The sequence below is a fragment of the Notolepis coatsorum genome (assembly GCF_963971535.1).
Source record: "Notolepis coatsorum genome assembly, chromosome: 14".
NCBI classification, from domain to species: Eukaryota; Metazoa; Chordata; class Actinopteri; order Aulopiformes; family Paralepididae; genus Notolepis; species Notolepis coatsorum.
The window spans coordinates 93,606,184-93,633,708 of NC_140178.1; the positions used below are offsets into that span (position 1 = coordinate 93,606,184).

The 27,525-nt window shown below is 44.4% G+C and overlaps 1 protein-coding gene across 2 annotated transcripts in view; it reads left to right on the forward strand.

Annotated features, from left to right (window-relative positions):
- LOC311241026 (ubinuclein-2-like) overlaps positions 1–23,755 on the forward strand; it is a 55,254-nt gene extending 31,499 nt beyond the window's left edge. The window contains exons 9-18 of one of the 2 annotated variants that reach the window (XM_084329690.1): positions 2,465–2,594; positions 5,375–5,481; positions 7,180–7,290; positions 16,146–16,286; positions 16,521–16,571; positions 17,045–17,087; positions 17,205–18,431; positions 19,631–19,820; positions 22,715–22,783; positions 23,109–23,755. In XM_084329690.1, the coding sequence (XP_084185816.1) occupies positions 2,465–2,594; positions 5,375–5,481; positions 7,180–7,290; positions 16,146–16,286; positions 16,521–16,571; positions 17,045–17,087; positions 17,205–18,431; positions 19,631–19,820; positions 22,715–22,783; positions 23,109–23,155 (2,116 nt within the window). In that variant the 3' untranslated portion in view covers positions 23,156–23,755. The remainder of the gene's footprint in view (positions 1–2,464; positions 2,595–5,374; positions 5,482–7,179; positions 7,291–16,145; positions 16,287–16,520; positions 16,572–17,044; positions 17,088–17,204; positions 18,432–19,630; positions 19,821–22,714; positions 22,784–23,108) is intronic. The other variant, XM_084329691.1, reaches the window with a different exon arrangement.
- Positions 23,756–27,525: the final 3,770 nt, after the last annotated feature.

The window sequence follows — 27,525 nt, forward strand, 5'->3', positions numbered from 1 at the left end:
ACTGGAGTGAGTCTAGATAACATGAACAACATCCTACTGGAGTGAGTCTAGATAACATGAACAACATCCTACTGGAGTGAGTCTAGATAACATGAACAACATCCTACTGGAGTGAGTCTAAATAACGTGAACATCCTACTGGAGTGAGTCTGAATAACATGAACAACATCCTACTGGAGTGAGTCTGAATAACATGAACAACATCCTACTGGAGTGAGTCTAGATAACATGAACAACATCCTACTGGAGTGAGTCTAGATAACATGAACAACATCCTACTGGAGTGAGTCTGAATAACATGAACAACATCCTACTGGAGTGAGTCTGAATAACATGAACAACATCCTACTGGAGTGAGTCTAGATAACATGAACAACATCCTACTGGAGTGAGTCTAAATAACATGAACAACATCCTACTGGAGTGAGTCTGAATAACATGAACAACATCCTACTGGAGTGAGTCTGAATAACATGAACAACATCCTACTGGAGTGAGTCTAAATAACATGAACAACATCCTACTGGAGTGAGTCTAGATAACATGAACAACATCCTACTGGAGTGAGTCTGAATAACATGAACATCCTACTGGAGTGAGGCTAGATAACATTCTCCTTCCGCTGGACACCAGTGGCTCTCAGAGGTGGTGTGGGGACTAGGGCCGGTCCGAATACCATTCTTTTAGGGTTCAGACATTAGTTGGTGTTTCTGAACGAAGCTCCGAACTTTCGTTCTCACAAAAACATGTAAAATCAGAAATAACCTAGTCAGCCAGGTCAAACGTTATAATGTAACCACAATGGCAATGGCAATGGTAGCTTCGCTCACTACTTCCGCTTTTTAACTCATCATTTAACTCAAGCATTTTACAAGTACCTTAGGAGCTCAACAGAGCAATTGTTCTACGTTTATAACCTTCATGCTGATCTAACAGTGCTGATGGGAGACGGACTACATGTGTAACGTTATTAAACAAAAGTCACCCGGATTTCTTGAGAAAAAAGTGTTTGGTACAGCCAGGTTGTCTCGAGTGTTGGGTCGAGTGGGTCCATATAACACAAGCTAGCCACAATTTGTGTGTACGTTAGGGTGACCAGGTCAAAATGGTTCAGTCGCAGGATAGAAAAAAAAAAAAAAAGTATTTAATTTTTTTTATTGCTAATTAAAATTAAAGAAATGTATTTATTTAAATGCCTTTATATCATATTCGACACAGACGGTAGGCTATATATAGCTCATTTTGTTATTAATCTTATTAAACTCACCTCCGGTTTTGGGGATATTAGCCTCCGGATTCTATTGCCCCCTTCCCTCTGGACAGTGTCCCGGCGATACTCCCCATGTATTCTGTTATTATAACAAACCGACCCTCTGATTCAGTTCTCAATAATAGTCGGGCCAGACTTGCTGAAGAGGCGCTCCTCTGAACAACTATACGTGACGTCCCCCTCTCCTCCAGTTTGGGGATCATCTGAAACGGATCTCAGCCACGTATACTTCTTGTGCCAGTCTCTGTTATATGAGCAAAGTCTCTTTTTTTGCCTCCATTTCCTTGTTTTTCTTATCTAGCTAAACAACTTGTATCAGTAATATTGGCGGTCTTTCTTCTGACTACTCGAGTGACTGACGTCAGACATACTGCTGCCCCGGCCTCGCTCGGACAGGTGACAGGCAGCGCGACTCGCGAGACTCGAGTGAGCTGCTCGGCAGCCTCGGCTGGAGATGCATCCAGCTGCAGGACCACAGCACCGACACTCTCAGGACCGCGACACTTTGCGGACCCACACTCTCCAGACCCTCGCTCCCATTGGCTGATTTGGGTCACGTGACCGTCCCACTCCAATTCAGCCATTGGGTGGGACGGTCACGTGACCCAAATCAGCCAATGGGAGCGAGGGTCTGGAGAGTGTGGGTCCGCAAAGTGTCGCGGTCCTGAGTGTGTCGGTGCTGTGGTCCTGCAGCTGGATACTATTGCTCGGCTGCGCAATGCATTGGTTTGTGACGTCGCCAGATTTTTTTATTTTAAATATAAGAGGGTATTGGAACGAGGCATTAAATTAACAACATTTAAAACATTTTTTAAATAATAATCTTTGAAAGATAAAAAATAAAAAATAATACTTTTTTTTTTATCTTTGAATTGCGGGACATTGTTTTGTTGTAGCGGGACGCGGGACAGGTGGGCACCCTAGTGTACGTCCGTGTGAATAGTTTATGAGCGCTATGCAGAGTAGGTACATGTTGGCACAATTTGGAAATGCACAAACATCACAAACATCTGATTCCAACACAACAAGCGTTTAGTGGTTAACGTTACTCCAATTGTTACTCTAAAGTCGTTACTAAAATTACTTCAGCAGAAGCTATTTCCTTTATCCTTTTATCTATGTATCTCTGTCTCTCCCTCCCTCTCTCTCTCCCTTATGTATGGCTCTCTCTCTCTCTCTCTCTCTCTCTCTCAGTATTGAGTTACAGGTACAGGAGCAGCCTGTGCTGGTCCGTGCTGCTGTCTACTCTCACCTGGAGGCCTTTGTGCCCTGCAATAAGGAGGCACTGCTGAAACGCCTTAAGAAGCTCAGCCTGAACATACAGGTGATGCAACCGTGAACCTCATGTCATGTATGGAATCGTATTGTGAAATAAGCATATCGGCATACCGGTATATGTATTATATATCGGGGCTTTCCCCAGGATTTTCAAACAATATGGTGCTAAGTCGCAACTTGGGGGTCGTCCCCCAAATAATCTGCGATAAAGAAAGCCATTTGCCGTCATTTCCTGCAACTTAAAAACATAATTTCAATAAAATATGGGTATGTTCCATATAAGTTATTTATTTAAGTACAGTGTATAAGGATGCACAATAGTTTAACGTTGAACACACACACACACACACGTGTGTCCACATAAATACAATGTCTAAAGGACACAAATATTATCAGTGCAATTGGACGTTGTGGGTTATTCTGTTACATTCGTGCCCAAATTGGCAACCAAAGTTACACACATAGGATGATGAACCAGACAAGCAGCATACAGCTCATGGGTACAGATAGCAGCGTCTTCTCCAAATTGCACGGCTGCCAATAATAGCTGACACTGAGCAATATCTTGCTAACTGTTTGGCTCTTCCCTTCGGAAGACCGGCCATCTGAAGGCCTCGTAACACCCAGCTTATGAACATGACCCAGGCTTCCAAATAGGAAAATTAAAGTTTACAGTTGTAGCCCAGTTGTGATATGGTATGTTCTAACAGTTGATACTTCAACATTTTGGTTGTAAAGGCTTCTTCTAGACTGTGGTCAAACATACAGCCAACTTCTAGAATGAGAACCTCTCTGTTATTCTCATTAACACTTTGGGTGCCGGGAAACGCCTAAACACGTCATTCCCGGCCATGCTCAAGTTGCCGAAGACGCTTTACAGCGTCTTTGATATCAATATTTCAAAAATCTGGGACCGGATTCATATTTCCCCTCCGCTGGCCTGAGATCCACCAGGAGGACCCACTGAGCTCTCTGGCGGTTCAGGAGCGCCATCTGGTGGCCGATCGGCGCAATCGCTTAACAGGAAGTGCCGTAGAGGTTGTGCTGGTCGCCCGTATTACTTCCGGGCACTCGCTATAGGTCCCGAGGCTCGATCTCGACACACTACATAGCGATCGATTGCCAATAACTCGATAAACAACATGATTTGGACGTATATACCATTATACAAGCTGGAAATGGGTAAATCTACATCCCATAATGATAAAATTTCTACTCTACGATGATCGCCCAACGGCGCGCGGAGACTGGGGTGAGTTTTAGCGTGTAAAATTACCGTCTTCGATACTAACTGCTATGATCAACATTTGACCCACATTAGATGATTGGTATAACGCTGCCCATGGAATTATAAACGCCCCCTAGCCCATCCGGTCAACATCAGATGATGTGTAGTAACTTCTAGAAGTACGTCTAGTTGGAATTTTTTATATCGCGCTGATTGCCATAAAACTGTATTGCATCGGGGAGCTCCAGTAGCTCACCGCGTACCTCGAACGCTATTTCGGCGTCGGGGACAACCGTGCGCGTCACGGATCTGGGGTAGCGAGTTCGACTCCCGGACAAGCCGTACTTTCTCAGTGTCTTTCCCCCCATCTATACCCCCATTCAACCTGTTTCTGTCGGTCATACTTGACCAGAAAAAAGCGATAAACACGAAAAAGAACCAGCTGACTGGTCAAAGTTTAAAAAAAAAAAACTGTATTGCATCATCAATATAATGCATTTGGGGCTATAGATCACGTTCTGGAGAAAGCTGCAGAAAGAGATGAAAACATACTTATACATTAGACCATACTTTACTATGAATATGTGAATGAAAAAGTTTAACGTTGCTACACAATGAACAATACATATAGGACTTTGAATGGGCCCTAATAATGGCAATGTAGCAATAGAATTTAAAAAGTTATAGCCCTGCAAAGAAGGGGACTTTCTCTATAGACAAATAGAGCCGGCAACCTACGGTTGATAATGAATTTAACCCATGGCAGCCAAAGTGTTAACAACAACATCGGGTTATTCTCATTAACAACAACAACATCGGGTGTGTTCGCTGAAATATCAGAACAGTGAATTTTCACTACACAGACTGAACATACATGGCTTCACACTGGTGTGCTTATACAGCACTGTTGCAGGTGACCTGAATGTGGAAATGACACTGTCTCTGCAATCAGATCCACGATCCTATCATGCATACAAATGTAAAGCCCTCTGTATGCATGACAACCCTTGAGGATGTGAGACATGGTTTCAGTTGTCTGTTCGTGACCGTGGTGTATGCAGTGTGGGCTATGACTGCCAGGGAGCCAGATGGAAAGGTTGAGCTTCGATGGTAAAACCTGTAGCCTAGCTTTTAAAGTGATAGCTACACTTTTAAAAACTGCATGTGAGACGGAGTGGTCAGCGGCAGGGAGACCAGCAAGCTTCCCTTGCAGTTTAAGCTCAGTCCAGTGTTGACGTTGGCGTTGTTGTTGTGCTGACATGAGATGACCATGGGCATTGGTATGTGGCAGTTCATGCCACGCTCCAGAGATGTCAATGGTGGCCTTTACGGAAATGGTAGGGTCAGAGATGATCTCAGAAACATTAACAGTCCGGCCCCACCCACTCCAGGGCCACGTTGGACCAGCCACATAGGTCATTCAGGGCTGGCCAGTCAGACCACACCCCCAGTCCTTATTGCTATAATATATAACGTATATTATCTACCATCTTGCCTGCGGTCGATTAGTACTTTATTGATGTTTTCTGGTGAGACCGCGTTGCCCAGGATGACCGACTGCTGAGACTGAAGCTAACCCTCTGTCCTGTCTGTCCCAGGATGACCGCCTGCGTGCGCCCCTGCTGAGACTGAAGCTGGCCGTGTGCAGTGTGATGCCAGAGCAGATCGCCAGATACAATATGGATTGTATCGCGAAGGTGGCAAAGTGAGAACCCTTTCTAATTTTCTCCTCCTCTCTCTCTCTCTCTCTCTCTAATCATTGCGGTTGCTGTATACGTGGCGGGACATCTGCTTTCTGATTGGGTGAACTAGTCAACTTTTTTATTTGATTTATTAGACTATTGTAACAATACACATCAAGGATGAAACAATAAAGACTTGTTTCCATTGTGGTCCTTGGTCTGGCACAGACATGACATACAGTATCACAAAGAACAGACATGGGTACAACGTGCAAATCATCTTAAGAACTAAACTATTATAGACGTTGTATGACAACATACAGGGATTTAGCTCGCTCTCTCCGCTTCTCCTCGCTGCTCCTAGCTGCTCCCCTCTGCTCCTCGCTGTTCCGATTTTTTGTCATCGGCTATGAGACAAGCATCATAGTAAAAAATGTGCATTACAAGCACTCGTTTCGGGTCAAGTTTATTCGTACAGCCCGTTATCTCGGTGGCATTTCTCAACGGGCGCCACAAGCCTCCGTCACCCCTGTCATTTGCTTCCTGCCATCTGTTTCCAGCTATCAGAAAGTACCTGACGGCTCTTATTGTTTGTGTTCTCTGGCTTTGTACCCATTGTGTCGTCCTCAACGCCGTTTGTTTTGAAAATGCACCCTGAAATAGAATGCACATGTTATTTCTATAATTTACAACTCTGTTTCAATGTGTGAACGTAGAACATAGTTCAGATTTTTGGAACCCTAGCCCCGTTTCTTACTTACCTTCTTGACATTGAATGGGGTTGAACTCCTGTCTGTACAAGCTATTTTGTGTGCACTTGGGAGTAGAGCTCAGTGAGCCTCGGTCAAGCTTGTACAGACAAGAGCCCGGCCCCATTGACTTTGCATTCGTTTGTAGTACTAGCCGTACATGTACATGTACTTTATACATGACAAATAAAAGCAAACCTGAAACGTGTGAGATCATATAACCAAGTAGAGGATAAAGGAAAATAGTCAAGATATTCAAGATTTTATTATCATTTAAAATAATGTAAAAAATAGAGCTGGCTCATATTATAACATATAAAAGAGAGAGAGAGACCGTTATGCTCAGTCTGACTTGCTTGCACTGTAGTAGAAGCCTTATTATTCTATGCACACTGCCAGGCAGGCCTTGATGTGATGGAGAGATTCAGATACAATTTAACACAAACGGTTCCAAATATATGAATGTTTCTCTGCATATTTACACACCGCCAACAAAGTAGCCTATGGATCTGTCATTTCTGCGCGTCTCTGTCTCGTCTCCGACACTTGAGACCTGAGTAATTAGCCACTCGCTTCCGACACAACTGTAGTTCTTTCTACTGCGTCAGAATAAATACTGTCGGACAATCTAACAATAATTAACACATTAACAAGTCGTATTACGTTTTGCAAATAAGGAAACGGATAGAGAACATTTCAAAGCACTCAAAATTGCCAATATCTCAATTTCGACCTATTTCTGAATCGCGCAACGTTTTCGGCTTTTCTGAAGAATCGTCTCTGCCGGCACAATCCGACCTACGCCGTGCCACGTCACATGTCTGTGAACCCCAGAATGTCATTCAATAATTAATTGTCAAGTCACACATTCATGTCTCTATGCCTATTTCCAGCTTAGGGAAGTAGTCGTCTATGTTTATAGATATTGACCTAATTGTCCATCAATGGTCCTTTCTGTGTGTGTCGACACAGGCAGCAGTCTGGGGAGGCGGAGAAGAATGGATCTGAAGAGGAGGACGAGGAGAAGCCGGGGAAGAGGGTGATGGGACCCCGGAAGAAATTTATCTGGGAAGACAAACTCAGGTCAGTTCTGTTCTGTTGGTCCTCCAGGTCAGTTCTGTTGGTCCTCCAGGTCAGTTCTGTTGGTCCTCCAGGTCAGTTCTGTTTGTCCTCCAGGTCAGTTCTGTTGGTCCTCCAGGTCAGTTCTGTTTGTCCTCCAGGTCAGTTCTGTTTGTCCTCCAGGTCAGTTCTGTTTGTCCTCCAGGTCAGTTCTGTCCGTCCTCCAGGTCAGTTCTGTTTGTCCTCCAGGTCGGTTCTGCTATGAAGAGTTTGTCCTCGGGCGGCTGGGTAGCGCAGCGGACTAAGCGCCTGCCTACCACCGCAGAGACACTGGGTTCGAATCCAGCTGTCAGCGGTACCTCCGGCTTGGTCAGTTGTCCCTACTAACACAATTGGCAGTGTTAGCGGGTGGGAAGCCGGTGGGGTGTGTATCCTGGTTGTTGTAAACAGCGACTCCTACAGGTCGGTCGGGGCGCCTGCTCAGTGAGGAAGGGATCTGGGGGAGATAGTGTGATCCTCCCACGCGTTACACTCCCCCAGTGAGAGTCCTTGCTGTCAGGTAAAAGGAAGCGGCTGGCTGACTCCACATGTATCGGAGGAGACATGTGATAGTCTTCAACCCTCCCTAGGCCGGCAAGTGGGGGGGAAATGTGTGCAACGACCAGGAAGGGAATTGGCATAACGACTAAATTGGGATGGGATAAAAATATGGAAAAAAGGGGAAAAAAATAAAATAAAAGAGTTTGTCCTCCAGGTCAGTTCTGATATGAAGAGTTTGTCCTCCAGGTCAGTTCTGATATGAAGAGTTTGTCCTCCAGGTCAGTTCTGATATGAAGAGTTTGTCCTCCAGGTCAGTTCTGATATGAAGAGTTTGTCTTCCAGGTCAGTTCTGTTATGAAGAGTTTGTCCTTCAGGTCAGTTTTGATATGAAGAGTTTGTCTTCCAGGTCAGTTCTGTTATGAAGAGTTTGTCCTCCAGGTCAGTTCTGATATGAAGAGTTTGTCCTCCAGGACAGTTCTGATATGAAGAGTTTGTCCTCCAGGTCAGTTCTGCTGTGAAGAGTTTGTCCTCCAGGTCAGTTCTGTTATGAAGAGTTTGTCCTCCAGGTCAGTTCTGCTGTGAAGAGTTTGTCCTCCAGGTCAGTTCTGATATGAAGAGTTTGTCCTCCAGGTCAGTTCTGCTGTGAAGAGTTTGTCTTCCAGGTCAGTTCTGTTATGAAGAGTTTGTCCTCCAGGTCAGTTCTGTTATGAAGAGTTTGTCCTCCAGGTTGGTTCTGTTATGAAGAGTTTGTCCTCCAGGTCAGTTCTGTTATGAAGAGTTTGTCCTCCAGGTCAGTTCTGTTATGAAGAGTTTGTCCTCCAGGTCAGTTCTGCTGTGAAGAGTTTGTCCTCCAGGTCAGCTCTGTTATGAAGAGTTTGTCCTCCAGGTCAGTTCTGCTGTGAAGAGTTTGTCCTCCAGGTCAGCTCTGTTATGAAGAGTTTGTCCTCTAGGTTGGTTCTGTTATGAAGAGTTTGTCCTCCAGGTCAGTTCTGTTATGAAGAGTTTGTCCTCCAGGTCAGTTCTGTTATGAAGAGTTTGTCCTCCAGGTCAGTTCTGCTGTGAAGAGTTTGTCCTCCAGGACAGTTCTGCTACGGCAAGAGTTTGTCCTCCAGGACAGTTCTGCTGTGAAGAGTTTGTCCTCCAGGTCAGTTCTGCTGTGAAGAGTTTGTCCTCCAGGTTGGTTCTGCTGTGAAGAGTTTACCTCCAGGATAGTTCTGCTACGGCAAGAGTTTGTCCTCCAGGTCGGTTCTGCTATGAAGAGTTTGTCCTCCAGGTCGGTTCTGCTTAGAGTTGATCCGATATCGATACCAGTATTGGAAATGCCTCCGATACTACCTAAAATGCTGGTATCGGTATCGGCGAGTACACGTTAAGTCTAGCCTCCGATCCCATATGACGTCATTTATCGTCATTTTAACAGCAGATACACTTTCGTAAATTCCATTGTCCTGACAGAGCAGTGTGACGGGGAACTTGGATGTGTTTCGCTTGCTGGTGTTATGATAGCATTAGCTGAAAAGCTGGCTAGTTGGAACAACATCTGCTTTAACGTTACATCAAATCAGATCGCCTGTCCTTTCTCCAGGACCTGACACTGGCCGTCTATCAACAATAATGCACCCACGGTGAATCGTATTCAAGCCAAGTAGCTATGACTAGCGTTAGCTGACTAACGTTATCAAATGTCAATGTGAAAACCTTGTGGGGAAGACGAGCTAGGTCAGCTAGCTTAGCTTGATAACGGTACCTTGGCTAAAGTTGAGGCTATTCATAATCCAGCAATAATGGCTGCAGACCTAGTAGTCCATAGTCCAACGTACAATGTCCCAACAACTTATTTTTCTTCTATGGGGGATAATGGCGGGTCGCAACCACAGAAAGGCGCATACCGCCACCTACTGTACAACCCGGATGTCCCAACAGTTCCGTGGGTGAATTATGTCTAATCACCACAAGCTAGTCATAGTATTCCAATGATGTGTTTTGCCATATAACATGGCAAATGCCCTAACTCATTGAGCACAGTTGTCAATTAATGATACAAATCTATACAATCACCTGTTGTTGAATAAATACCATTACTTTCTAGTTATTACTAAAAAAAACAGTATGTAAAACAGTATCTGTAAAAAAATATATATATATATTGAAACGTTTTCTAATTCATATAATATATATATATATATTTTTTAATGCACTGGTATCGGATCAGTACTCTGTATCGGCCGATACCCAAATCTCAGATATCGGATCGGAAAGGAAAAAATGGTATCGGAACATCTCTAGTTCTGCTATGAAGAGTTTGTCCTCCAGGTCAGTTCTGCTGTGAAGAGTTTGTCCTCCAGGACAGTTCTGCTGTGGCAAGAGTTTGTCCTCCAGGTTGGTTCTGCTGTGGCAAGAGTTTGTCCTTTGTCAGCATTCCTAATTGAAACCATAAGCTAGGCGGGAGCTGTACCCTATTGTTCTGATGAGGAATGCTAACAACGCTAAGGGGAATGTAGAAGGTTTCCCTCCCGAATGTCATCTGAACTGGACTTGACGCTTTCAGGTGTACAAGCTGGAGAACTAATGATTATGTCACAATGGCTCCTGGCCGCTAAACGTTATTCTCCTTGTTCTGCCCTCCTGCCTGCCTTCGCCGTTGTACCTCAGGTTCCAGTTGCTGAACTGCATGGTCGAAGATGTTAGCTAGTGTGGCTGTGACCAAAGCGAATGATTAATACATCCATATGCTATATATTATAATAATAATACATCTATATGCTATATAATAATAATAATAATACATCATTATGCTATATAATTAGGGATGCCCCGATCACGTTTTTTGCCACCGATCACCGATCGTCTATGAGCCATATCGGCCGATACCGATCGTTTTTGGTTTTATATAAAAAAATTAATAAAAAATTAAATATACATTTTGTTTATTAAATATATATATATTATATAATTATACTTGTAGTTGTATTATCTGCGAGACATCGCCACCACGCAACAAGTCAAAATGCTCGCTATCTGCAAACAGGTCCACTGTCTGTGTGTATACTCTGACTAACAGTATAAGAGTGTTGTTATGAAGCATGATAGCTAATCAGCCAACCGGTGCAAAAACTAATATTGTCAATTATGTTATAAGACATTGATATCAGGAGCTATCTGTAGCTACTGCTAGCCGGCTAGATACCGTTAGACAATGCATCATGTATTAAACTAAAGTGAACTTTTAGTTTACTGGGTCATTTCGTTTAAACAGTGAGCTAACGTTAGCTACCTAGCTAACGGAGCTGCTCATGCAGACTGGAGCTTGTTGACATGAGGAGAGGGGGAGGGGCAGTGCGCTGCAGCAGCAGCTGTGTGAGAGAGAAGTCAGCGAGTGAGAACTCTGCGCGTCTTCGATCGGTTTTCACGATCGGCGAAAATAAAGCATTATCGGAATTTACCGATCTCATATTTATACTGATTATCGGCCGATACCGATCGCTGGCCGATCGATCGGGGCATCCCTATATATAATAATAATAATACATCTATATGCTATATAATAATACATCATTATGCTATATAATAATAATATATCCATACGCTATATAATAATACAGCCATATGCCATATAATAATAATACATCGATATGCTATATATTAATAATACATCCATATGCTATATAATTATTATAATAATAATACATCCATATGCTATATAATAAGAATACATCCATGCTATATAATAAGAATACATCCATATGCTATATAATAAGAATACATCCATATGCTATATAATAATAATACACCCATACTATATAATAATAATACATATATATGCTATATAATAATAATAATACATCCATATGCTATATAATAATAATAATAATACATCCATATTTAGGGATGGGAATCGAGAACCGGTTCACGTTGGCAACCGGTTCCTAATTGTCCGATTCCTGGAATCGCATGCCTCTGTGACTATCGATTCCTCTTATCGATGCCATGTTTTTCCGACAGTTGCACATTTTAAAACAATAACGTTAGCGCCACGCATGCAGCCATAGCAGACTATTTGATTCCTTGACTAGGAAAACCTAAATGAAAACGAATGCTTTCACTGTATAAATATTAGAGAATCGTTTTAATTATTATTATTTTTAAACTTTCTTTTTATTCAACAAACATGACCATGGTCACGTCTTAAACTCATACTGAGGCCTTAGTTTTGGTTTTAAATTGCATATCATCATTCATTTATTTATTGTCACACAGAGCAGAAGAATTTTGCCAAAACAAACGCATTTCCTTTGATTTAATTATACATCAAATGATTTATGTCAAGGATGAGGGACATCCACTAGTTGCAGAACTTGCAGTCACCTGATTTTTACAGACGATGGCGCCATTGCTCTCATGAAGCAGCAGGTTGGAGGCGGAGTTTTTAGATTACTCCGGTTACAATGCCTCGCTTGAATGAAGTTAACTTTTCACCTGGATAACGTCAACATCCAGGGTGAATGTGAGAAATTGGGAGTTAATATATATATATATATATAATTTTTTTTTTTATCAGATTGGTATCTGTAGATACTCAAAATCACATGATCGGGATCAGATCGGGAGCAAAAAAATGTGATCGGGACATCCCTACTAATAATGCATCCATATGCTATATAATACATCCATATGCTATATAATAATAATAATTAAGGCCGGGCCGTTAACCCATTCTCTGCCACGCTTATATCCATCGCTGTTTGATCTCTATGTCTATGTCTATCTCTATGGAGATGTTCACCTTCTTTGCAGGGCTATAACTTTTTAAATTGTATTGCTAAATTGACATTACTATGGCCCATTCAACATCGATTATCTATCGTTCAGGATGTAGGAACGTTTTATTTTTTCATTCACACATTCATACGAAAATACCGTCTAGTATAAATATGTTTTTATCGTTTTCTGCAGTATTTCCCAGAACGTGAGATATAGGCACAAATGCATATATTAGATCATCAAATGCAGTTTGATACCGATCGACGCTATATAAAAAATTTCAACTGTACATGGTCCTAAACGGTATGACTGATCATACGGGGGGGGGGGGGGGGGGGTCGTTTATAATTCCGTGATAGTCGTTAGATGCTTCATGTAGTATGGGTGATATATTGATCAGAGCAGTTTGTATCGAAAATGATAAACAAAAACGCTGAAACTCACGTCAGTCTCCTCGTACCGTTGGGCGATGAGAGTGGAGCAAACAGATCCCAGTTATGTGGTGGGGATCGAGGCGATCCATTTCCGGTTTGTATATTACTAATACACGCCCAAATCATGTAGATTATTGAGTTATGGCAAAGATCCATATCCACGGTGTGTGTATTGAGTCCCGCGACGATAAACGAGTGGCCGGACGGAATAGGGAGACGCACCGGGATCACAAGAGATCCACTTCCGGTTGCAACTCGCCGATCAGCCACCAGGTGGCAGTATTGAAGCGTTGCAGAGTTGTGCTGGCTCACACAGCATCCGACAAGGCTCCGTGAGTGAAATATGAATACCATGGCGAAAATATGAAATTATGATCAGAATCACGTCGTATGCCGTTATTGGCAGAATTTGCATGAACTTGAAACCCGTTGTACGACGTTATTGGCGGGGAAAGGGTTAACGGTGTTACCGGGCTAAGTTAACGGCGGACTCTTATTGCACAATAAAAAAATTACCGCCGTTAATCTATTCTCAACTTAACGTGTTGTTGTGATGACTTGTTCAAAACGTGGCTACAGTCACATAACGCTCCAGCTGCAGGGAGGGGCTGAGCAGTACTCACACTTTAGCTCTTCAGTGCTGCGTTCTACAGCCTGTGATAACTCCTCTTGGGAGTTGCGCTGTTCTATGTAAACTCTGCAAGCAACGCGTCCAATAAATACGCCTTTAACATGCTTTATATCCTTGCCATTACTATATGCCCGTCTCGGTTAAAAACCTTTTTAACTAACGTTAGCTGCTAACTAAGTTAAGCTATACGTTACAAGCTAAAAAGAAAACAGCCCTTCTACTGATGGGATCAGAGTCGGAGTCGGATGACGACACAACAGGACGCAATGCTGTGGAGAGGTAGAAGGTAGAGGAGGAGCCAAGTGCCAGCTTGGATCAGTGTCCACTGAAGTGGTGGTCAGACCACACTGCTGTCTATGGTAAGCTGGCCCACATTGCCCTGAAGTACTTGGGCACCCCTGCCTCAACTGTCCCATGCGAGAGACTGTTCTCTTTATCAGGCCATATTGTACAGAAGAAGAGAGCTAGTTTGTCACCAGCCAATGTGAACAAGCTGGTCTGAGTGACTGGTGGAAGAAGGAGAAGTAGAGATTGGACTGATTGAGTCAAGCCATGTCACATCGCTACTGAGTGACTACTGGTAACATTATTTGTGTTCTGAATAAAACAATTTATTAAACAAGTACATCTTATTGAACATTATTTTGATATTTCATTACCAATTATCATAGCAACACAGTAGAAGCCTTGCTAAGCTCCAGGCCATCAGGGAAAACCCCACCCACCACCCACTATACACAGACTTGGATGACAGAGGGAGCATGTTCAGTGCTAGGCTCACACTACCCAAATGCAGCACTGAACGGCACAGGAAGTCCTTCATTCCAACAGCCATCAGACTATACAATGCATCACTGTGCCTCACTGCATCACTGAGCACAGAGCGGCAGCTCAATAGTGGCAGGAGGCTGCGACTAGCGGCCTCCAGGCTCCAAAACAGGGGGCAGCGACGGCTGCCAGACATTGACCTTGGATTAATAGGAACCCAAGGAGGACAATACACTACCTGAAGCATACTGCACCTTATGTGACACTGTGAATACTGTGAATATATATTTCATTTAGTTAGATAGTTAAATTATATTGACCAAATTGTTTACACTGCTGTGTTTTTTCTTTTTTTTTTACTACCCGTACCCCCCCTTCCCCCATGCTCAGTGTATTTTTTAATTTTTACTGTATTTATTTCTGTATATTTTATTTCATTCTATTTTACTCTACTCTTATCCTAGGCAACTTGATTGATTTGTGTTATTATTCTAATTCGTGACCTGTCCTGTCTAAATGTTTTAATGTTGAGCGATTTGTAGTGTCAAATTTCCCACGGGATAATAAAAGTATTTCTATTCTATTCTATTCTATCTAGAACACACATATTTTGAATGCCTTCGGCAGACTTCAAATGAGCCATTTTAATCTAGATTAACTCCAGGATTGCAGATAGATTAATCTAGTTTTTTTTTTTTATCTATGCCCAGCTCTAATAATAATACATCCATATTAAGCTTGGGCGGTATAATTTTTTTCATACAGTCATACCTTGCTGACATCACACCCCGGTATGGGTATTATGACGGTATGACTTTCATCAGCGGGGGGGAGCTAAGTTAACAATATACTTGTTATCACCATACATACCTCTTATATTGAAACACGTTGACATTAGGGCCGTTCTTTCAACCTAAAAGTGCACTTTCTTCAACCTCGAACCTAAATTACTTAGCGACCCGTGTTACCAACATCACATCAGCGCGCACATTCGAGACACACCTATGAAACTAGTCATACGGAACAAATAACGTATAACCGATTCCTCAATCATCCAATGTCTGGAAGTGGACCCATAGTCCATCCATTCGACCTTAATAAACGGACGGCCACCGCATTCTATAGAAGAATAAGTATTTATTTGTCGTGCAGATGAACACACTTGCGAGATGAAAGACCCACAGGAACACGCACGTGGCTCTGCTGAGCTCTGACTGAGAAAGGGAAAGACAGACTGCCCTGCCCTCTGCTGGCACGTGCTGTGCACTACAAGCAACGCATCTGTGATTTGTCGTACAGTCTGTGATGTCACGGTATTGAAAATCATACAGACGGGATTTCGAAATACCCTGGTATACCGTCATACCGCCCAAGCCTAATCCATATGATATATGCACATGTTTTAGCTCATTCTTCTCCTCCTGAAAAGATGATATATAAAAAATAACAAGTTGCCTTTTTTTCATTCAAAATGTACAAATCTCAAATACCTTTCTAATTACAGAAAGCCGGCAGCATCCTTGTTGCTTACAGACCTAAGGTGAATAAACCACAGACTACCCCCTGGTTCAAAAGCAACCATAGAAACAGGGGGAGGTGCCAAAATGTAATGTCACATCTGCAGTCTATAGTGTTTTCAGAATTAAAAAGTTGACAAGAGTATTCCCCCCAAGGTTGGAGTTAGGCGTTAAGGGAATAAAAGGTCCTCATAACAACACAAGGACGTATGCGCGTGTGTTTTTCAGGGTATTGCTGTGTAACCTGGTCCGTGTGAAACTGGGTTGCTATGAGCTGGAGGGCAAGACCGTGTCTCCAGAGGACTACCTGAAGGCCTTCATGGAGGCCGAGGTCAAACCGCTCTGGCCCAAGGGCTGGATGCAGGCCAGGTGAGAACCAGCTCTGGTAACGGGACCCGTTGGTCTGCTCCCAAAGGGTCCCGTCTAGCGCCGCAGAACATTTGCCATATAAAAGTCGGAGAGAGGTCTATAACGAAACAAGCGGAAATCCACAATAGCATTCACACACACACACACACACACACACACACACACACTTGACCTTTATTTTTCTGTGTTACCTGATTTCTGCTACTAATTAGCTGCTGTTTTCTTTGTCCTTAGGATGCTGTTCAAAGAGAGCAGTATGGCTCACTTTCACCTCACAGGAAACGCGTAAGTTACCATTGTCTCCGCAACTGAATGACTGACTGACTGTAGTAAATCAAATCAAATTTATTTGTAAGGCCCGACAACACACGTTAATGTCCCCATGGGCCAGACACGTCTTCGACCGTCGGTTGTGTGATAGTAAAGGGTTAACCTTCTGTCGTGTGGCAGTGAGAGGGTTAACCTTCTGTGAATTGTCGCAGTGAAAGGGTTAACCGTTTGGTAGTGCAGCAGTGAACAAGTCAAGAAGAAACATCACAATAAATCAAGAACAAAACAAAAACACCATAAAGTCCAAAACATTTAAAATAAATAAAATAAATGCAACACTCCCAGACATACCCCACGCGAAGGTAAGGAAAAACTCACTAAAACCTAGCAATAGGAAAAAATGCACCACAGGCAATGTGGAGGAGTGTCTAGGCACTGCTGTCCTGTACGACATTCTCTCTAATGTGCACCCTGTTGTCTTTCTGCAGAGCCAAGAAGAGGATGGTCCCCACTCCAAAGACCAAAACAAAGGTGAATAATTTATTTTTTTCTTCATTCATTTCAAGTGCTGTAGATAATCAGGGTTTGACATCTAATGAAGTTCAGTTAGTAATTATTTCCACTAACTGTGTGTGTGTTTAATTCCAGGAGGGTGGCTGGGTTCAGCGGTCCACGCCCTCAGCAGGCACCACCCCGTCCCAAGTGGGCCAGGTTGCCAGGCGACCGTCCCAGTCTCCCTCTGATCCCATCTGTCTGGACTCCCTAGACGGGGAGCTGATGGCTCCCTCTCTAGACTCCATCTCCCACGCCCTGGCCATCCTCAGCAACGCCGCCAAGGGCCTCGCCCACGGGGACAGCCCCCCGTCCCCGGAGGGGCCCAAGGCGGCCGGCGGTGCCAACTCTTCGCTCCACGCCTCGCCACTCCTCCAGCTGCATAAGAAGAGCTCCGTTCCCGGCACGCCTCCCTACGTCTCTACCTCCTCCCCCTCTTTCTCTCGGCCTCCCTCTGCCACCTCCTCCCCCTCTTTCTCTCGGCCTCCTTCTGCCACCTCCTCCCCTATGACCTCGGCGAGGAGCGAGGGGCTGGGCAGCGTTAAGGCCGTGGCTCAGGCTCACAGACACTCGGTGCTGACCACTCAGAGACCCGGCGGAATGTGCGTGGCTAAAGCGCCCGGCACCCCTTCCGCGCTCAAGCTGCGCCCGCTTCCCACCGCCTCCCCCCTCATGCCCCCGGGATCAAAACCCGGTGCGGCCACTCCCCCGTCGGTCCTCCACAAAATCAGCAATAACGCGAAAGTCAACAGCGGCGACGCGCTCGTCCTCACGTCGCCTCGCTCACACACTCTGGCCTCCCCCGCTCACCTCACCATCAAAGCCCCCCAGCCCTCCACCTCCCTGGCCCTCTCTCTCCCCGGAGTTCAGTCCCAGTCCAAGTTCATCACCCCCATGCAGGCCACGCTCACCAAGTCCACCCACAGCAGCACGCCGCCCATCATCAAACTGACGCCGCGCGCGCCCTCGGTCTCCCCTCACCCCAGGTCTCTGGCCACGCCCTCCATACACCAGTACACGGCCAAAAGCCCCGTGGGGTTCCACCTTCCATTCTCAGGTGCCCAGGGAGCAGCGGCCAAGCCGGGGCAGGGAGGCTACACTCCTCTGGGTGTCCAGAAGACCCCAAGCAGCAGCAACAGTAGCACCAACACCAGCCTTATCAACACCTCATCCGTCGGCAAGCATTCAGGATCCAGTCCCTCTCCCGCGACGGCCTCGGCCAACCAGGGCCAGCGACAAAGGTCAGGGGGCGGGACTACTCAGGGGACTAAGCCAATCATCACATTGGTCTCCACACCGTCCGTATCTTCTCAGTTACCACAGGTTAGTGCGCTGCGGTCGGATCAACATGTATAAAACACATCTAGTTTAAAGGTGGATTCTGTAATGCTGTCAAACGGCAACCTTTGTTTTATGTGTTTATTTATTTTAAAAAATGTTGGTCTGATACCGTATGTGAGTTGGATTTTGTACCGATTCAGGCTTTATCCCATTCATTGTTGGGTTTCGTTGTCTGTGTAAATTCGGGATGCAATATTGTGTACTCATGTTTAGGGCTGGTTCAATTAATCAAATGTTATTTTCAATTATGATTTTGGCTTCCAACGATTATGAAAACAAGATAATCGACATTTAGCCAGGTTGTGTTTTTGTTTTTCAGTTCAATTACATTTTCTTTGTTTTTTTATATAAAGTTCAATAAATGCATGATGTTTCCAAAGTTGGTTAGTAATCGTGTTAAATAACGGTGATTATGATTTCTGACATAATCGAGCCTACTCGTTTTCACAGACATCTGGATAAGATTCATATACTACACATTATCCTGACTGAAACCTTTAAGGCACAATCAGTGATCCAAATTTAAACAAATCGGTAAATTAAGAATGAAGAATTTCATTCTCTAGTTGACTGGAATATATTCTAATATTCCAATGGGTTTAAGAAGGTTCCAAATATAATATTTTCCATCTACAGATCAAACACTTCAATAATGTAAGATAATACATCCCACATAAAATGTGCCTGTTAATCAGACTGAATTGTATCACAAAGTAATTTGAAAGTAGGCTTTTTGCAGGTTTGAGCTGAAAGTGGCTCAAATTTTAAAGTTTGCTTCAAGTTCAAGGAACTGAATTCTGAATGTCATATTTTCCTTCTACAGATCAAATAATATATCCCCCATTGATCTGGTCAAATCACAGATTAGTGCTTTAACCAAGATATTAAAGGGCAACAAAACCCCACAAATGTATATATTAGGGATCTGCCGTCTCATGGTTAAATGCATGCTATTGGTATTGCAATCTATTAGCTGATCTTGGTGCCAGGTGATGACATCACACATCTAATTCACAGGCACCAAGATGGCAATGGCAGCATTTTACCATTAGATGGCAGTCTCAATAGATATATTTGTTGGTTTTACTTTCCCTTTAATTGGTATCTGGAACATGTAAACGTAGCAGTTTGAGTCTTCCAGGCAGTATCTGTACCCCTGTCCATCATCTTCTCTTCCCCAGGTCTCCACAGCAGGTGGCGGGGGCCTCCTGTCTACTCCCATCCTCCCTCTGGGGTTTGGAATGCTGGGGGACCTGGTGCCCATCTCCCTGCCCTTCCAGTTCCCCCAGCTGCTAAGCCTGCCCCCGCTGGGTACAGCAGGCTCCAGTACTGGGGCCAGTAACAACACAGCCTTCTCCACCTTGACCCAGAGTGAGTGACGCAGGCCAGGGTTATACACCATTTCAAACATTATTTATTGATAAAAAAACAAACATTGTTCCTTGCAGCAGTATAAAAAATAAATAGACTAGGGATGGGCATCGATATTCAAATAGTCATTTAAATGATAAATAATCGATTAGTTTATGCAAATAGCATATTGTCTCAAAAAAGAAATGTTCCCTTGTTTTTAACGGCACCTACAATGTGTAGTTTAGTAAGAGGGGACCCTATTAACCGTTACACCGCTGAACGTCATGCTGGGTACATGTTTCTGGGAGAATGGAAAAGAAAGAGACCGGAGATGTCACATGGTAGCAACGTTTTCACTAAGTTCATACATTTCAAGCATCAGTGATGTAACATTCAGAATGAATGCTTTTCTTCCCGCAAATACGTGCGTTAGCGTTAGCTGTTAGCAATGACAGTAGCCGTTTAGCTCGCTTGTTGAATTAGCTCACGTTCACTATTAAGTAAAAACAAAACCATACGTTGATGCTCAGACATTTCAAGCATCAGTGATGTAACTTTCGGAATGAATGCTTTTGTTCCTGGAAATAACGTTAGCCTGCTGTGACTCGCGCATATCTACAAGTCATATCGCATTGTAAGTTGTACTGTAAAACCAAATACCGGTAGTACGGTACACCATCAAAACTAAGAAACATGTCCATATCGCCTAGCCCTAACTTGAAAACATGGACTCCCAATACACCATAAACAAGTTGAATTTGGGCAGCTGGGTAGCGCAGCGGACTAAGCGCCTGCCTACCACCGCAGAGACACTGGTATCGAATCCAGCTGTCAGCGGTACCTCCGGCTTGGTCGGTCGCCATACTAACACAATTGGCAGTGTTAGCGGGTGGGAAGCCGCTGGGGTATGTGTCCTGGTCGTTGTAAACAGCGACTCCTACAGGTCGGTCGGGGCGCCTGCTCAGCGAGGAAGGGATCTGGGGGAAGTAGTGTGAGCCTCCCACGCGTTACGCTCCCCCACAGAGTCCTCGCTGTCAGGTGAAAAGAAGCGGCTGGCTGACTCCACATGTATCGGAGGGGACATGTGATGGTATCTATCAACCCTCCCTAGACCGAAAAGTGGGGGGCAAATGCGCGCAACGACCAGGGAGGGAGCGAAGGGAATTGGCATAACGACTAAATTGGGATGGGAGAAAAATACAGAAAAAGGGGGGAGAAAAAGTAGATTTCCATTTCCATTTTATACCGTGATGAATATCAATATATTTCTAGAGCGTTCTGTCTCATCTAAATAAACTCCAGCAAATCGAGCTCGAATGTATTTCCTTAAAAATCGTGCCATTTGTCGCTTGATTTATGAATCGTTTTCAAATAAACGCTAGATTATCGATATTATGTGTCCTCATGCACGAAGAGAAGCAGAGTCTGATAAATCGCTTCTCCGTACTTTGTTCGGCGCGAACCTCACACACACACACACACACGCTCCGATGGCGGTGAAAGGAACATCTGATTAACCCAAGATTCGTAACATAAAGTCCTTACCTCACATCTGATGTCCTGCAAAAAGATTAATCCAATTCCTGATCGCCATTCCAAATATTGATTGCGTTTATTGATCCAACGTTATATATCCAAAACACATAATCCACGCTGCTCTGAATGTCCCCAGTCCATCTGTTATAACGATACTGCATGCCCGAGAAGGAAAACCTGGACCGGACTTCTTAGATTGATGCACAGCCCCAGCCAGAGGGATTCCAATGATGTGCAATACCATCCGGGAGACGATAGGCGGCGGTATTTGCCCTTTGCGAGCTCAGACCCATTCCCAATGATAACGTCAGGCTGGATGGATGAAAAATGAATGGATATAGATAATAATAATAGAAATATCGATTAAAACACAAGATTTCTCGGGTTTGGCGCCCAGAGCATGGCGAGTTAACCCGGACTATCTCGGGTTTGGCCTCCAAAGTGTTAAAATACAATATATACAAACGTTATGCGACGCTCTTCTAGAACAGTGCCTAATGGACAACGTGGAATGCGTATGAATATCTTGGTAAACAAGTCAAATCGATCCAATGAATTATCATCATGAACGGAATATGTAGCGTAGACTAGTGATTCGCAGCGTGTCGTCCCCAGAATGTATGACTATTGTCATAGGTTTTACTTTCTGTCCACTGTCATCTCCCCGTCCTACAGTATATGGAGTTCTGGACATAATCGTATCGAACAACCAGAATCTTCTCGGATGGGGTGTCCCCGAGACAAAATCGTATCCGCAGCCTAATGTATTATCAATCCGGGAGTCCTTGGCGTGAAAACATTAGAGAACCACTTATTTAGACCTCACACAGTCTGTGCCTCCCGTTCATTGTAATGATTAGGTATGTGTGTGTATGTACACAGTGTGTTTATTCTGTGTCGTATTGCTGTTGAACCATTGTTCTATCACCATACTGTGTGTGTGGATGTAAGCCTGGGATTCAGCTCCTCATCGTTCTGACATGCCATCCCATCCCCCTCTTTGCTTCATTCCTCACTTTCCCTCCTCTTCTTCCTGCGTTATTTGTTCCTGCGTTCATATTGAAATGCTACCTGTCATTTTCTGCCCATCACTCATTTGACCTCCTCCCTTTGTCACCCGTCCCTTTTTCCTGTTTGTCCACACTTCCCTCTCACTCTTTTCTGTCCTCTCACTCCCATTCTCTCCCCTCCTCGTTTCCTACTTTGTCACCCCCCGTCCCTTTTACACTTCCCTCGTCCCTCTCACTCTTTTCTGTCCTCTCTCACTCCCATTCTCTCCCCTCCTCATTTCCTACTTTGTCCTTTTTTCCGTCCATGCCCCCCCCCCCCCCCCCCCCACCCCTCGTTCCTTGTTCCACTGTCCCGTCTCTCCTCAGATCTGTATAAGAGACTCCAGTCAGGGTCTCAAGTTGCTCTGCCTCCTCACTTGCAGCTCGCTTTCTCAGGTAAAATCTGCCCCCCCCCCCCCCCCCCCCCCCCCCCCCTTCCACTCCCCTCCACACTCCCACTCCTGTGTCTACCCTGCACTCTCTTCAATTGTCTGGTGTCTTTGTCTCTGCTAAATGTCCTCTCTCTCTCTCCATGTCTGTTCCTTGTCCTCTCTGCTCGTGGTGGTTGGTGGTGGCTGCGGCATGCCTGTCTGTCTGTATGAAACGTTGAGTCGTTTTAGTTGTCCTTCCATCTCTCGTGTTTTTGTATGTCAACATTCTCTTCTGTTAATTCGCTCCCGTCTGTCACGGATATCTCAAGATCTCTACTCTTCCTGTCCAGATGTCAATCAAAGCCAGGGAGGGGATGCCAACAGGAAGACCCTATGATGGAGCACTCCGACCAAGGCCCGCCCCTAATGAAATTAAATGAAATGTCGTCGGCCAGGGGACAAATCAGGATTGGGAGTGGCTTTGAGTGACAAGAAGGACTGACCACTTGCGGGGACTGGGGATGCTTTTTGCAAGATGCATGATCTCAGTAGATCCAACTTAATTGATCATCACCAGTTAAACATAACTTTTACAAATGAAATACCAATATTTGATAACTTTTTAATACTATTGTTCATAGGGTGGCTAAATGAAATGACAAATAGTTTTTTCTTTTGTCATTGTTTACAAGACAGACCGATATCACTGTGGAAAGGGAGGAGGAATGAATGCTTATGACTTTTTAATTGTATGTCAGCGATATGTGCGTGGGTGTGAATGTGCTACTGCTACTTCAGTCAAACAGAAAATTGCGTGAATGTATCTCCCTCTCTGGTGTGTGGTCAGTGTGTCTACTCGGTGCTGTTTTTACCATGTAATTATTACTGATACCTGTATGAAATGTAAACTGAATGCAAATTGCTGAATTTGAGCTTTTTTAATAAAAAGCTGTACATTTTTTCATTGTACTTGAATTCTCAAGTTTTTTTCTTGCTGTACAGAAACTGAAACATTCAATTAAACAAAATGCCTTAAATCCTTCCGCTTGTCCAGTCGTTGAGCTGTTAATGATATATAACTAACAAGCAAATATGTTGCCTCGTGCAACTGTGAGTACCTTTGAAATGTCTTTGCGACACCTGTATGAAAAATCGGGACTGTGATGAACGCCAACATGGTTGGACGAGTGAATACACCGTCCCTTATACGACCATTGACAAATTCTACAATTAAAGTCTCGCTTTTCTCTATCAAAACGCTTGTCATACAGGTGTCGCAAAGAAATTTCAAAGGTACTCACAGTTGCACGAGGGTTTCAGACAGACAAACGCTAGGGTTTGAACGCTTGGCGTTGCTAATAAACATTTTAAATATTTTTTATAAATGGGTCAACACAGCTTTATTGATAATATATCTCCATAGTGCACGGTGGGAGGGACCGGGACCTCTTAGCAGGTCAGTGCCAGCTAGGCGCATGACCGCTTTGCGACTTTTACCACATATGGTTACACAAGTGCAATATGATGTTGTGCATAGAGAGATGGCTGAGATTGGGGGCTCATGTTGCAATTTGCCCAGCCCCACCCTCCATTCATAGGTTTGAACCCTGCTCTGTTAGATGCTGCGGCGATGACAGCCCTGGCCGACAAGATTAAATCTCTGTTGGCGAAGCAGGTAATTTTTACTGTCCCACTCGAGGACCCATCTCTGTTCAATCGGTTGATTGCGGTGAAACCGTTCAGAATGTTGACCGTCAAACACCTGCTGCGTGCAGTCAGGGTGGGAGACTGGTTCACATCCATAGACCTGAAGGATGCGTATTCATTGTCACATCCCGATTTTTCCTCCTCACAGGAAATTCCTGCACCTTCTCTTTCAGGGAGTAGCTTACGAATACCAGAGGATGCCGTTAGGCTATTCTCTGGCCCCTCACACTTTAACCAAGTGCTTGGAGACCGCACTAGAACCTCTACGTCGACAGGGAATAAGGATTTTATTCTACTATAGATGGCATACTGGTCCTCAGCCAGTCGGAGGAGGCCGCCAGGTCCCAGACCAGGTGGGTGGTGGAACGCCTGTCCAGTCTGGGCTTCGCTGTGAACTGGAGGAAGAGTACCCCTCTTCCCAGCCAACAGGTGGAATATTTGGATTTACTCCTAAACTCAAGGTCTATGAGGGCAACTCTCTCGGAGCGGTGCCGGGCCCGGGAGATGTCCTTGGTGCACTCGGGGAGTTTCATCGTCGCAGGTCGGTTACGGATTGGTCCGTAATGCGCCTGCACGGCAGGATGGCGTCTGCCCACTCCGTGGTCCCGCTTGGCCTCCTCTTTATGAGGAAAATATACTGAAACTAAACTTGACTCATCTGTAACAGACCCTGAAATAGAGTTGGAGAACTATTCAATAGTCCGTAATGACATAAACAAGTATGGAGGAGGTGTCTGTATGTACATTCATAATTAAGGACACCAAATTCATTAACCGTACTGACCTACATCATGAGACAATTGAAACCGTATGGGTGGAAATTCTATTTGAAAGGGCTAAATCTGTTCTAGTCGGCACAATCTACAGACAGCCAGATCAAACTGGCTTTTATGATACTTTGGATGTGTGCTTAGCTGGAGCTGAGGATGCTGAAAAGATTCTTATTGGGGATTGGAACACGGATATGCAACAAAAAGATGCACCAGTCTTCAAATCCTTCAATAGGTTTTGTGATCTGCACGGCCTCAGCCAGCTAATCACCCAACCCACACGTATATGTGAATCAACTCAGACTACCATTGACCTCATCCTGACCTCTGACAAGTCCAAGATCTCCAATAAAGGGGTTATAGCATGCAGGTGATCATTATATGATATTCTGTACCCGCAAAAAGCTAAAACATAAGGCCGGCTGTCACAAAACAGTCACATCTAGAGACCTCAACCTACTCTAGCGAGGCCTTTAACCTTGAACTGGAGAGTATGGACTGGTCAGATGAGCTCAATGGTACACTGGTTGAAGAAACATGGCTTGGTTTCAAAACCAAATTTTCAACAACACTAAACGACATGGCCCCCGTAAGAACCACCAGGGTAAATGGGCGGCTAGGTGGTGTAGTGGGCAAGGCACTCGCCACCAATGTGTAGACGCTGGGTTCGCGTGTTCGAATCCAGCTCTCCACATTGTTTTCAGTTTAGCTGGTCGTCCGCAGTAATACACATTGGCCGTATTACGGGGAGGGAAACTGAAGGGTTTGCAAAGACGACTTCAAACTGGAAATGGTAACAACAGATGAGGTACTCAAAAAACTGAGCGCACCCTCCAACCTAACAAGGCCACTGGCCATGACAACATCCCCTCCAAATTCCTCAGACTCAGCAGCCGCCATCACCCCAGTCATCACACACATAATAAACCTCTCCATAAAACGGGGACACGTCCCCAAGGACTTCAAAATTGCGAGAGTGACCCCTCTCCGCCCTGTTTCTATTCTTACCTCCATCTCGAAAGTCATGGGAAAAATAGTCTACGAACAGGTTGAAAAGTACCTAGCGGAAAAAAATCTAATCTACGAATTCCAATCTGGCTTCAGAACATCCCACTCCACTGACACATGCCTTCTCTATTTGAACGACCACATCAAACAAGAGGTGGACGCGGGCAAATACTGCGGCATGGTCATGCTGGACCTACAAAAGGCCTTCGACACTGTCAATCACACCATTCTGATTGACAAGCTAAAAGCAATTGGTTTTGATAGTCTATCAGTGAGCTGGATACAATCCTACCTGGAGGGGAGAGAACAGATGGTGGAGGTAAACGGTACCCTATCCCCCCCTTCCCAGTGAGCTGTGGTGTTCCACAAGGAAGCATACTAGGACCGCTACTGTTCCTAATTTATGCAAATGACATGTCGTCAGCTTGTGACTGCAACTTGTTCCTGTTTGCGGACGACTCAGCCCTGCTGGTCTCTGACAAGAACAAGTTACAGGTTGAAAAAACCCTCAGCTCGGAACTAGGCAAAATCTGCATATGGCTCGCCGATAACAAACGATCATTTCACATGGGCAAAACAGAGTCCATTCTCTTCGGTTCAAATAACAAACTCAGCAAGACCGATGGCTTCTCAGTTACAGTGGGTGACAATATTGTCACAAGGAAAGATGAAATTACCTACCTTGGTTCCATCCTAGAGGCTAATCTTTCCTGTGACAAAATGGCATCCAATGTAATAAAAAAAAGTCAACCAACGAACTCTATTCTTGTACCGGATCTCCTCTCTGGGAAACAAGAATACCCTGAAGACTCTGGCAGGAGCACTCATTCAAGGGTACTACGACTATGCTTGCACCTCATGGTACCAAAGCACCTCAAAGGCACTAAAAACCAAATTACAAACATCTCAAAACAAACTAGTCAGACTACTGCTTGACCTGACTCCTAGAACCCACCTCACCCCTACCCACTTTGACAACCTAGGATGGCTTAGAGTAGACGACAGAGTACAGCAACTTGCAATGGGCCTGGTCTACAAGATACACTACACGACCAAGGTACCCATGTACATGTCAAAATACTTCCCAAAGGTCAGTGAATACCATGATCACAACACCAGAGGGAGCTCCACAAATCATGTTAAACCCAGATTCGGCTCAAATAAGGGACTAAACACATTTCGCAATTATGCTACATCAATGTGGAACGCCCTACCCAAAGCTGTAAAGGAATGTGAATCACTACCCACTTTCAAAAACACTCAAAAAACACCTACGGGAGAC